Raw genomic sequence first — 12,265 nt, forward strand, 5'->3', positions numbered from 1 at the left:
TGTGTATACTGAGCACCATGCGCACAGAGTACCGTAGCACTACGTGCACTGTGCAACATTGTGCGCTCTTGCACTAGCTGTGTAGCAGTGGCCAAGCACCGTGTGCACCAAGTACCGTGCACTGTGTGCACTATGCAGTACCGTGCGTTCGTGCACTAACACTGTAGCAGTGGGCAGTGTGCACCGTGCGTACCAAGCACCGAGTACCGAGCACTATGTGCAATGTGCGGCTCTGTGTCTGTGCATTGACGCTGTAATGCTGGGCACCGTGTGCTGTATGCAATGAGCACCTTGCGCACTGAGATACCAAGGGCTATGCAATTGTGCCTACCCTAACCGCGCAGTCACACACCTGGTCAGCGTGTAGCATGCACCAGGGGGACACAAGGGCCGAAGCTGTGGTGGGCGAGTTGAAGCAGACAACAAATAGACCATGGTAGAATAGATAGATAGGGGAGAGCGCACTGTTTGTTTACAAGGCCCGAGGTGCAAGCGCACCAGAACTGCAGCTGTTGTGCCGAAAAGGGGGTCTGAGGCCGCCAGCCTTCAGGGGCCCTGCTTGGGCTGCTGAGGTTGTAGCAGGGCAGTTTGGGGTGGCTGTCTAGGGCATTGGCCCTAGAAACGTCTCCTGGGACGCTGGTGTGTGGGCTTGGTGGGCCCAGTTGTTCACTGCTGATGTACCCTGTAGGCAATGCCTTAGGTCACCCAGCGGAGCCGTGGTGACTGGAACTGTCCTGGTGACAGTCTGCATTGGAGAAGGTTGCCAATGGTTCGACCTGCCCCACGTGGGAGCGTGGGGAGGGAGAAACGCGGACACCTGCCTTCTAGAGAGGCAAGCAGTGCGGCCTGTTTTAGCACACTAGGACCTGAGGCCGGCCGAATCTTTTGAGGGTGAGGAGCCATCGCCTGTGTCCAGAAGACGGACCAGCGTGGTTCTGCCATTAGCGTCCAGGGGACATGCAGGAAGGCTGCAGCGTGTCCCATTAGTGCGGAAACTGAGCTAGACAACGGGGGAGCACTGGCTTCCGAGACTACCTCGAAGCCAGGTTCTTCCTCAAGCACCCCTGCGGGATGTTTGCATTGCAGGTTGTGCAGGAGTGGAACCCTGACTTGCTTGTCATGGGTTTGGTGTTCTGCATTAGCTGTGCACCAAACACCGCTTGCACTGGTTGCAACGGCGCTCAAGCACTGATTGCGTTCACCCACTAGCGCTGTAGCGGAGGGCACCAAACACTGTGCACCGTGTGCACCATGCGTACCGTGCAGCAACGTATGCCCATGCACTAGTGTAGCGGTCAGCACCTACACCGTGCGTACCAAGCGCTGTGTGTACCGAGCGCCATGCACACCGGTTACCGAAGCACTTCCTGTGCGCTTGTGCACTGACACTGTCGCAATTGGTGAATCATCATGTGCACCATGTACTGTGCAGCACTGTGCATTCGTGCACTGGCGCCGTAGCAGTGGGTACCAAGCACCGTGTATACTGAGCACCGTGCGCACAGAGTACCGTAGCACTACGTAGCACGACCCGACGTGACACTATCATATTTGATTCAAGTTCAATTACTTTAATTACTCAGAGACCACTGCACTGTCTGCTTCACTGCAATCTTGAAACAGTTACCAGCTTTCAGAACACACACACATAATTGGCGACGCCGTGCCCTTTATTCTAATCGGGTACCGGAGCTTATACACATTCCATTGGTCCTCAGCCACACACCAGGACCAATGGGCAAAGACAAACAACAAACAATTACAAGGGGACAAAGAAAGCACCCCACGCGCAGGCTACATTTACACAGACAGTCGACTAGAAACTGCAGGGAATACAGGCGGGAAAGGGACACAATACAATAGGAACTACAGTACAGTACACAAGACACAATTCGATAGATGCACAGATCGCTGTAGTATTAAATACACTCTGCTTGAAATCCACTGTTATAATTACCATTTTAAAATGTTAGTGATTAATTATGCATTTATATGGAAATAAATGATTAAGTAATGTTACACATTATAAAATTGATTTTTTTATCTAACAGATTTTAGCGGTATGCAAATGTTGGTATTAGTTTGGCAAATGAAAGGTTCTTTTCGTGCATGAAAAGGGTAGAGCATACCTGCGTACAGCTACTGGGGACGAGAGACTGAGCGATCTTTTGGTTATTGCGAGCTAACCCGACAAGCGAAGACATTAGACTTACAACTAAATACAGGCTGGTGTTAATAAATTTGCCAAGATGAAAGCGAGACGCCACCCCGTTTTATTTTATTTTATTAATGATTAAAATAGAGTTTAACTACGTTCTTACCGCTGATTATTTTGAGACAATTTGTTTTCAGTGATCGGAGTGTAGTCTAATGTCCCTCGCTGCTACTGTAAAACGACTTAAAAAAATGATGTTGCACTGCTATTTGTTTAATGTAGCTGTAGTTACAGATGTAACTGTGAAATGTTTACTTAGGATATCGAAAGCTGGCAACAGAGCACTTCAGTTAGCGTTAAAGCCTTTATCTACTATAAAAACACAAGTTTAAGTGAAAACAAGGACGTAACGTTACACACTTTATTACTATAAAATGACACAAAGTGGAACGATATTTTCGAGTTATAAACCAGTGCCGTGAGATACTTGCATTGCACATTTTGTATTTATTTTAAGAATGAGAGCGATGTTGTCAAAGCGCAGCACGCGATCTCGTTGCAAACTGGACAAGTATTTCCTGTTTTTTCTCATTCATGATGTTAGTTGGGACAGAGGATATTCAATTTTGACACAACTGTTTTCCTGAAGAATTAAATTGTGAAAACATTGCACCGTCGCACGTTGTCAATCTAATTATCTATTGCGTAATTTGTCCTTGTGAGCCCTGCACCAACCCCATCTTCTTGGATTCATTGTTTATTTTCTAGGTTTTTGTAGCAAGCCTCCAGTAAAAAATAAATCTCTTCTGTTTATTTTATGCTAACAGTTTTTCATGGTTACTTTATCAATACACTGTTGTGAAATGACTAATGTAACAAACTCCTCAAACTATATCTGGGATTATGAATATTATTATGACTATTTGGATCCCGTTGCGGTGGACGAAAGACAACTTAAAGCTAATAAGTGTGAGTACATTCTTCCTTAGATTAACACATATAATATTTAATAATCATAGCCATAAAAAATGTACACCATGTTATTTTAATAGATTTTAGTTGAATCAGATAAATGTACTGTTTACTTTGAATATTGCTTTTTTCTTTAGTACAATCTCACAATATCAGTCAGTTGTTTTCATGGTATGTCTAATGATTCTGGTTTTAAATGTAAAATATAGTATAAATTAAATGTAAACCTGCTTTTGTTTAGAGGCAAACTAATAATGCATTTTTTTTTTAATTCCATGAAGTAGAGTAAATGTGTAAAATCAGTACTGAGTAATAGGAATCGATAAACCTCTTTTTGGACTTTGGCACAGGCTTTAATTTCGGCAAAAGGGTATTTCTGAGGATATATAATTAAAGGAATCTTTAAAAAACCCACCATGTTTTTTAATGTTTGTTTTCAAAATAGAAACTATGCATACAGTAAAGGTAAATATGCACACTGCACATTAAGTCAGCAAATTTAAAAACCTTCCAAACACTACACATTATGCAATAAGTATCTGCATTTCTATGAACAGGCACATGGGAGGTGTGTATTCATAACCCCTAACTACATTACTAACTGTTACCATGTTTGTCATTAACAGACTCCATTGTTATAGCATTCTGGGTTGGTCTGTCTGCCTTTGTGGGGTTTATTTTGCTTATGCTGATGCACATGTCTCGATCCAGCACAGCACCGATGCAGTAGGTATTGCTTTTTCATTTAATTTATTTACTCTCCTTAGGAGACTTGACTAATAATGTTATTTAGTCTCACAGTTATGGAAACCTAAATGTTAATTAGAATGAATACATATTTAAAGATACAAGTAAAAATGAAGTCACAATATATAGAACACCATTACATCATGCAAGAATAAATCATGGATATGAATATAAATACGAAGCAGTCAAAAACCTATAAATACCTCCAATGTTTTGATTCAAATGCATGCTCCCCTGAGAAAGATATTTAAATAATTAATTAAATTAAACAAATATTTAAATAATTAAATCAAATAAAATTAGATATTTAGATATTAGAAACGTTGAGCAGCTGGCTCTGAGCTAAAATTATATATATATATATATATATATATATATATATATATATATATATATATATATATATATTATACACACACACACAAATATAAAATTAGAGGTCGGCACAGGTACCCGAAAAATTACCCAATGCTACCCGGTTCTCTTTACTACCCGGATTCAATTTATTAATTTGAGAATTTAAAGAAAATATGAGAATGCAGTTGTAAGCGCGGGTCTGTGGCCAGCGTAACAAAGACAACATTAAAACAAGCTTTTGCATTAAGCCTTTTCTTAACTGACAGGATATCAATGTTTTACAGAAAACAATAACACAGCGAGCGGCAGGTACACCTCAATAATCATAACTGTGGTGACTATTCTTCTCAGGAACTAAATCAGAAAGAAAACAACATAATATACTGTTAGTTTATGTCAGTGATAACTCTGATCCATTAATAATAACTGTGTGGCTTCCAATACGGAATGATTTATCAACAGTTATTGCACAGGTATAGTTTCTTACGAAACAGATCAAATAATTAGCCTTTATTTAAAAATAAATAAGCAAATAAATAAAATATAAATAATGTGGATCACATTAAGTGTGCTTCCTCCTTTGAATGAAATATTTCCTTGGCAGAGTTTGCAGATTCAATTTTCTCCTGCATGGTAAAGAAATTCAGCCTAATGCTCTGCTTGGATGCCATGGGTATGCATTCACAAGACAGAATGTAGTGATCAGGAACGGCACTTCCAAAAAGCCAAACGTCTCTTGTAGGACTGCCATCAGAACCCAGCTGGCTCAATTTATGGTAGTAAGAGTCCATAACGTAATAGCGGTTCTGTACAACTGCATTAGTTTTAAAACTGAACATAACCAGTAGCAAACACTGTTGCAGCAGCAAAGGTTATTCAAAATGATATAGACAGCATTCAGAACTGGGCAGACACATGACAAATTACATTTAATAGAGAAAAGTGTAAAGTATTGCATGCGGGCAGTAAAAATGTGCATTATAAATATCATATGGGAGATAGTGAAATTGAAGAAGGAATCTATGAAAAAGACCTAGGAGTTTATGTATTCTTAAAAATGTCTTCATCTAGACAATGTGGGGAAGCTATAAAAAAGGCCAACAAGATGTTTGGATATATTGTGAGAAGTGTTGAATTTAAATCAAGGGAAGTAATGTTAAAACTTTACAATGCATTAGTAAGACCTCACCTAGAATACTGTGTTCAGTTCTGGTCACCCTGTTACAAAAAGAAAATTGCTGCTCTAGAAAGAGTGCAAAGAAGAACAACCAGAATTATCCCGGGTTTAAATGGCATGTCAGCGGACACCCTGGGATCCTTCCAGAAGCTGCTTGATGAGATTCTTGGATCAATAAGCTACTAACAACCAAACGAGCAAGATGGGCTGAATGGCCTCCTCTCATTTGTAAACTTTCTTATGTTCTTATGTTAACAACAACAGCGCAATGTGGCCAATATATGTAGCAAAGAATCCCGCAGCATTAAGCACATTTAACATTAATAACTGTATTCAAATGGAGATGTTTATTATTATTATTATTATTATTATTATTTTGATGTTTCCAGTACTGAAAAAGGTTACACAGGTTAAGTCTACAGATCTGAAATCGACTAATTGTATGTGTACTATAGTATTTAAATATGTATCATGCACATAAAACATTAATATATGTGTTTTTTTTTTTTTTTTTTAATCATTACACGAAAATGTACCGGTAAACTAAAAACACATCTGTGTAACAAAGAGCATTCACTCACTGCAATGTTGCAGGATTTACTGTATATATGCAATCATTAGGATTTCAAATACAGTTCTGCATGAATCAAATCAACTTTTGTTTAAGGTAACGTAGATGAGTAGTACAAAACACAATATAAACATATCCATGGAGAGCTTTATTTATCGATGAGCACTTACCAATATGAAGCATTCAACTGGTCAGATATTAGATTAGAACATTAGATTAGAATATCCAGAGTACATCCTTTCTAGGCTATGAGGCTAGACTTAACAATTACACGAACCTGTAGATGGTCCAATGATTCCGTCTGAACCATAAAACCAGCCATCAACCAAAACTGTTTAACGATGACCAGTCTCAGACTGGGACTGCTACTGGTTCCATGGAAAAAACAATACAATATCCATTCATTTCTTAAATATATAGAGTGGGGTGTAAACTTAGCAGCTCTATAGTTCTACAAGAGGTAATAGGAGGCAATCTGTTGTGGTGGTTAGTTTTTTTGTTTTACATGATAAAACTAGAAATGGGATTTCTTAAAATTAAAAAAATACAAGGCATGCCCAGGGGCAAAATCGTCAGATTGAATAGTTTGTAAACATTAATTTGTGAAAAGGATTTGTATCATCGATGTCACGAGGTTAACACAATGTGGTAGTGAGATGGTTTAGTTCTACTGCACACCACATAATGGCACTTTATTGACAGAATCATAAAATAGTTACCAGTTATAAAGACACTTAAAATAATTGGCACGAAAGTGTCATTTTTTCTTGAACAATGATACTCATCATTCCGAAAGTTGAAAGTCACATGACCCCAATATGGTAGTTATCTTAGTTCACAGGTCAAAGCGATGGGTGTCAGTAGATTTTACCCAGGAAGTTTTGTTTTTTTTAGTTTGCAACTTTCTACAAAAACTACTGTATAAAGTTGCAATCCAAATTGGTTTATGAGATTTTAGCAGCTGTAGAAGCCACTGCAGTCATACAAGCTCCCCTCACTAGAAGAAACAAAGTAGACGACATTTTGACAAAATGTATTTTTCAAAGTCTATTTGCTAAATTGAGTAAATGCAAGATAAACATGAAATAGTGTTGCATACTGTGAAACTCCTAACATTGCCTTGTTTAGTTAATCTTTAACCATCGTCTTTTACAAACACTGGGTACAGTGTAAATAAACACTAACACGATATACTGATGGTATGTGTTATTTGTTGTAACCTTCGTGTAGATGTATATCTTCATTCAGTGATGAGATGGGGCACTTCAAGATCAGGTCAGCTAAGCCAAACAAACTTGATACTCATACATTTAGCAGAGAATATCGATTTACAAAGTCTGCTGTAAAAACATTTGTTCAGCCTTGATTATAATGACTGTACTCACAACAAAGTTTGTCAGAGCTTTTACTAATGATTTGCATTTAGATGAGAACAACCAGAACCCACACTATGGGCCTGATATATTCAATGTGGGTATTGTTCAAAAATGGTATTGCATTGTTATCTTCAGCAGGGAATCACAGCAGATGTAGCTCATATTACTGATAGATGTCATTGTGTATTACAGCTGTGAAGGGGATGGATGTCAAACATGCTACTTTTGTGTTGTACAAGTTTACCGTGTCCAAATACTGCAGTTTATTGGCAAAACTATCACTGGCTTCCATGCTCCAGAGTAGTGCTGGAATAACTGATGAATGACCATGATTATATTATTACATAATATTTTCATAATCAATTAATCAAAATAAAAAAACACCCTCTGTGCAGACAGATTTTGATAGATTCAAAGTATAATAAAAATAAATGTATTTCATAGTGCCATTTGTTGTTTTACTGGCAATTGAAAAGCAATGCATCCAGTATAACCATATACAAAAGCTTTATAAGCAATTTGGAAACTTCAACTAAAATTTCAATGCAAAACTTGAAAACAAAATCTGAAGAGAACATCTGCTATTAGACATAAATGTATCTGACAGAAAACAAAAACAACCCCAAAATCTGGCTCATGTATTGGCATACAACAAAGAATTGGTGAAAAACATACCTAAACAATTATACCAGACTAGCGCAGCAGAAAGGCATTATCATTTTCATGATTTCTTTTCCATTTAGGAATCGGAGTACAAGGACGTTTTCATGGAAACAATGTTTATTTGTAAACCAGGAGGTAAACCACCAGCCTTCTCAGCAAGTTCTATCAGTCACATGTGAACATGAGGCTGACCACAGGAACCAGAGCACTGAGCTGATTAGCACTGAAATGTAAAGCTCTTAAGACAAATAAAGGTATCAGAGGTAATTACTATACATCTAACAGCAGCCCAGGCTACAAACTATATAGTATGATTCAAGTCTAGATTTTGCCATTTAATGAAGTATGCTTATTTATTCATTTTAAATGTAAGCAATTAACCTAGGTTATGACAATATGGTTTCATGGATTACAGTAATGTGAAACACTAGTAGGAATTTTATAGTACTTTTAGTATAAACTTTAAAATGTTGGTGTTCATAGTCTATGTAAACATAATTTATGACTTTTGTAATAATAATAATAATAATAATAAAAAATAAAAAAATTGGCTGTTTAATTCTTCCCAGGATGAATAAAAAAAGTAAAGTATGCAGGCTTCACAACAACATAATGGGGTTTAGAGTGCCTTAAGAAATGAAGAAATCTCTTTACAGACAGACACAACTGCTTCGTCTCCCTTCTTGGACTTCTTTCCTTTGGGAGTCTTTGCTGCCTTCCCTAGTTCTTCAGATGCCTCAGTTACCAGTTTGATATGAGTCAGGAACATTTCATGTTCCACTGCCCCAGACCACGCATCATGGATGTAGACCGAAAGCAAGAATAAACCTGCAGCTGAAAACAAAACAACAAAAAAACACAATTACATTAAGAAACACTATGCTCCCTGAGATATGTAAATTAAATGCAATTAAATGCACTATACAAGATTATTATATGTTAATTTCATCCAACTCCAAAAAACTCTAAATCAAAGATTCAAAGGTAAAAGATCTAAAAAACTAAATCAGGTAGCCAAATGTATAATGGCAAAGGCACGTGTCACTTTTCAAGCACTTGTCATTGAACTGTGCTTGTCCTTTATTATTTTTTGAATTATTTTATTAAAACTAAACCTTCAGTAATTAGCCAGAGGCTCTTGGGAAGGAACTACAATAACTAAATCAAATTAAAATGTATACATTAATGCATTCTTATATAAAGGCAACGCTCCAGATAAGCTGTGTACTGAGTATTTTATGTATATGAATTGTGCACGATATTTAAATTGAACCCTTTGAGTAGTGAATTCTAAAATGCACTGCCGGTCCTACAGGAGTACGTTTTTTTTCTGTCTTTTGTATGCGCTTGATTATTACAAGTACAGCGTACAAACAAGCTGAAAGCTATATGTTTGTATGTATGTAATGAATACTGACAAAATACAGACAAATAATTTTTACCGTAAATAAATCAAACAAATAAACATAATGTTTTATTTTGTCACAGGGAAAGGTTTCGACTAAAAAATAACATGTAGGCAATAAACAACAGGGTGGAACAACCACAACAACATGTCCTAACAAAAAAAAAAAAAAAAGGCGAGAGAGAGAGATAAATAAATCATATCCGGGTAAACAAGTTGTGGGCGGGGGGAGTGAGAGTGTCTAATGCTTCAGTGTATGATACTCCTGAAGCGTGGAGCAACGCACAGAGATGGGCGCCGCCTCTTCGCTGTCACTTGATGTTGATGGTAAATATTCTTCGCTTATGTCTTCACTGACACACTCACTGACATTCGATTCAGTGGAAGAATTGTATGTATTTGAATTTAAAATCGGAATCTGAATTCAGTATTATTACTAATACTTCTTTCTCACTGAGTGATTTTTGCCAGTTTACAAACACTGTTGACATTTTGTGAATGGGTTTATTATATGTAATTCAGTCAATATCTGGCAGAGGGCGCAAGAGACCAATAAAAGGTGTTACAGAAACCTAGTGTTACAATATTATGTGATCAGGGGTTTTGTAGGCTCAGTAATTCAAGTTTAAAGTTGCAGAACGTACCGGTATGTTCGTACTCCTTGGGGACCAGAGAGCAGCGAATGTAGCGGTACGTTCGTACTACTCAAAGGGTTAATGCATAAGGAATATGCATAGCAATTTTGCTGCACAGCTTGAGTTTGCATGTTATCAGACTTCTTTTACTTCATTGGTTACCGACTTCTCAATTGTCAATTGTTATTATAGTGCATGCGGTAGCTAGAGAATGAATTGTATAAATGCCGGGACAGCTACAGGTAATTATAGCCTGCCTGGGAATTGCCAGAAACACGTGACCAATAAGTCTGGGTTTTTAATAAAATAAAATAAAATAAAATAAAAACTTGTGGTGGAATTCACTCACTTGCAAGCCATGTTTCTGGTTGGTGAATAAGCGACTGGTAATCGACTTCAATAAGCGACTTCAAGGTAATGTTGCATTTTACTCATCCAAAATATTTTACTCACACAGAGTCTAAATTGGAGAATAAATTACTCAATGACCCAAAATCTTACCTGGAGCACTGTACATAGATATTCTTTATTAACAATGTATGGTTTGTGAACAGTTGCAAAGCATATATTGATTAAAGGGTATTACCTCTCCTTGTGTTATCTTCCTCATTAACACTGGGTAAGCATACCATCTTGATAATTTCATGGAGTCTTGTTTTAGCTGAATTCTGGGCTTCCAGCAGCTGAATCATTACACAGCTAAACGCATGGAAGATGTCCAAGTCCATGTTGTACATCTCAGCAAGTTCTGCGGCTCTGTGGTAAAGTTGCAGGAAGTTAAGCCTCACAGAACTGTCTCTATGAAGTTCTTCAACAACTGAACTGTGTGGCAAAATGTTTTTTTGAAACCACTTCAGAAACAACAATAAATGGTTTGAATTCAGCTGGCAGCCAACAATGGAATTCAGCTCCCATTTAACTACTAGGTAAGCAGTAGCACAGGCTAGGTTGCTGGTATTGTTTTCCTTCACAGGCAGGTCAGACATTTGCCCTGAACCATCACTTGAAAGGTGAACAGAATGGATTATTGGTTCCCAATGAATTAAAGTGGTTCTCAGGAATTGTTCGCACATCTCCAAGGAGGACTTCTGCAGCTCTCCTGTTGTCTCCTCTTCAGCTGGGTCTTCAACCTTCCTGCGACTGTGTAAAAAGGAGCCTCTGCTTCGACTTCTTTCCTTTACGGTTTCTGGAAAGCAATGAAATGAAGACCAAAAATTAGAATACAAAATCAGAAACAACGGTATGACCAAACATTCACCATGATTTACATCCACTGTAAAAATGTAAGTGACACACATGGGCCGACAGGTTCCTCCATATATCCCCAGATTCGGATTCTGATAGGGAGGAAAAGAATGAACTAACCCAGTTTCATGTCTATTTGATAAGGGGTTCTTTAGATATGTGTAGAACTCTAAATTGTGACAGATGATCTATGTTTTTTTATAACAAGTTTCTTCTTATTCTTGTAGAACTAACATGTATGGTTAAATACAGGTAATGCCTTGACAACAACGAATAATTCTGCATAATAATGAATAAATCACTGCAAAGATTGACCTAGCAGTCACAGAGTTTTATTCCAAGTCTTTAAAGTCAAAGAAACAGAAACATGCCTATGTAAAAAGGTTTAAACCCAACTTCTTGTAGCGCATTTGTAATGCTTTTGAAGGGGTTGAGGTGGAGAAATGGATTTCAAGATTTTGTAACAATCATTTAGTAGACAGTACTTACTCAGCAAGTCCTTCACTTTGTATTTTTTGGCCACAGTTAGCAAGGGTTGCAGTAGATGAACATCATTTGACACTAAACTCCATTTATGTAAAAGCATGAGCACATCTGTGCCTGACAGAGTCCTCTCCTTAAGGACAATTCTTCCAGTTTCTTTGTAGGCATCAAGAGCGGTTGTGCGATGTTTCAGCACTGAACTTAATGTTTTCAAAAGCTGAGCCAACGTCTGAAATTCAATGTTTGTCCTTAAAGACAACAACAAAATATGTAAAAATTTTCACTTTAAAATGTTAAACCAACTGAATCAATGTCAAGCTAGAACTGTACAACATATTGCTTTGATGACAGTGTATATTGTGGATTATAGGTCTGTAGACACTGTGGCAAACACGGTAAATCGATACTGTACGTTTAAAAGAAGAAAACCGATTGCTGTATAAAAGCTGAACAGAGAGCTTGCTCAGGAGGCTCGCTAG

At 37.8% G+C, this 12,265-nt stretch overlaps 1 protein-coding gene and 1 long non-coding RNA gene across 2 annotated transcripts in view; one reads left to right on the plus strand and one right to left on the minus strand.

The window, feature by feature from the left end:
- The first annotated feature begins 2,683 nt into the window (after positions 1-2,683).
- LOC117972817 (uncharacterized) lies at positions 2,684-8,188 on the plus strand. Its single transcript, XR_004663711.2, has 3 exons — positions 2,684-3,124; positions 3,754-3,853; positions 8,099-8,188. It is a non-coding gene; the product is annotated as an uncharacterized LOC117972817 (long non-coding RNA).
- LOC117407526 (nucleolar pre-ribosomal-associated protein 1-like) overlaps positions 6,107-12,265 on the minus strand; it is a 102,033-nt gene continuing 95,874 nt past the window's right edge. Inside the window, exons 37-39 of the mRNA XM_059028717.1 lie at positions 11,793-12,034; positions 10,645-11,244; positions 6,107-8,852 (exon numbers count right to left, since the gene is read on the minus strand). Coding sequence (XP_058884700.1) covers positions 8,638-8,852; positions 10,645-11,244; positions 11,793-12,034 — 1,057 coding nt within the window. The 3' untranslated portion in view covers positions 6,107-8,637. The remainder of the gene's footprint in view (positions 8,853-10,644; positions 11,245-11,792; positions 12,035-12,265) is intronic.

This window comes from Acipenser ruthenus, chromosome 8 (assembly GCF_902713425.1).
Source record: "Acipenser ruthenus chromosome 8, fAciRut3.2 maternal haplotype, whole genome shotgun sequence".
Classification (NCBI taxonomy): Eukaryota; Metazoa; Chordata; class Actinopteri; order Acipenseriformes; family Acipenseridae; genus Acipenser; species Acipenser ruthenus.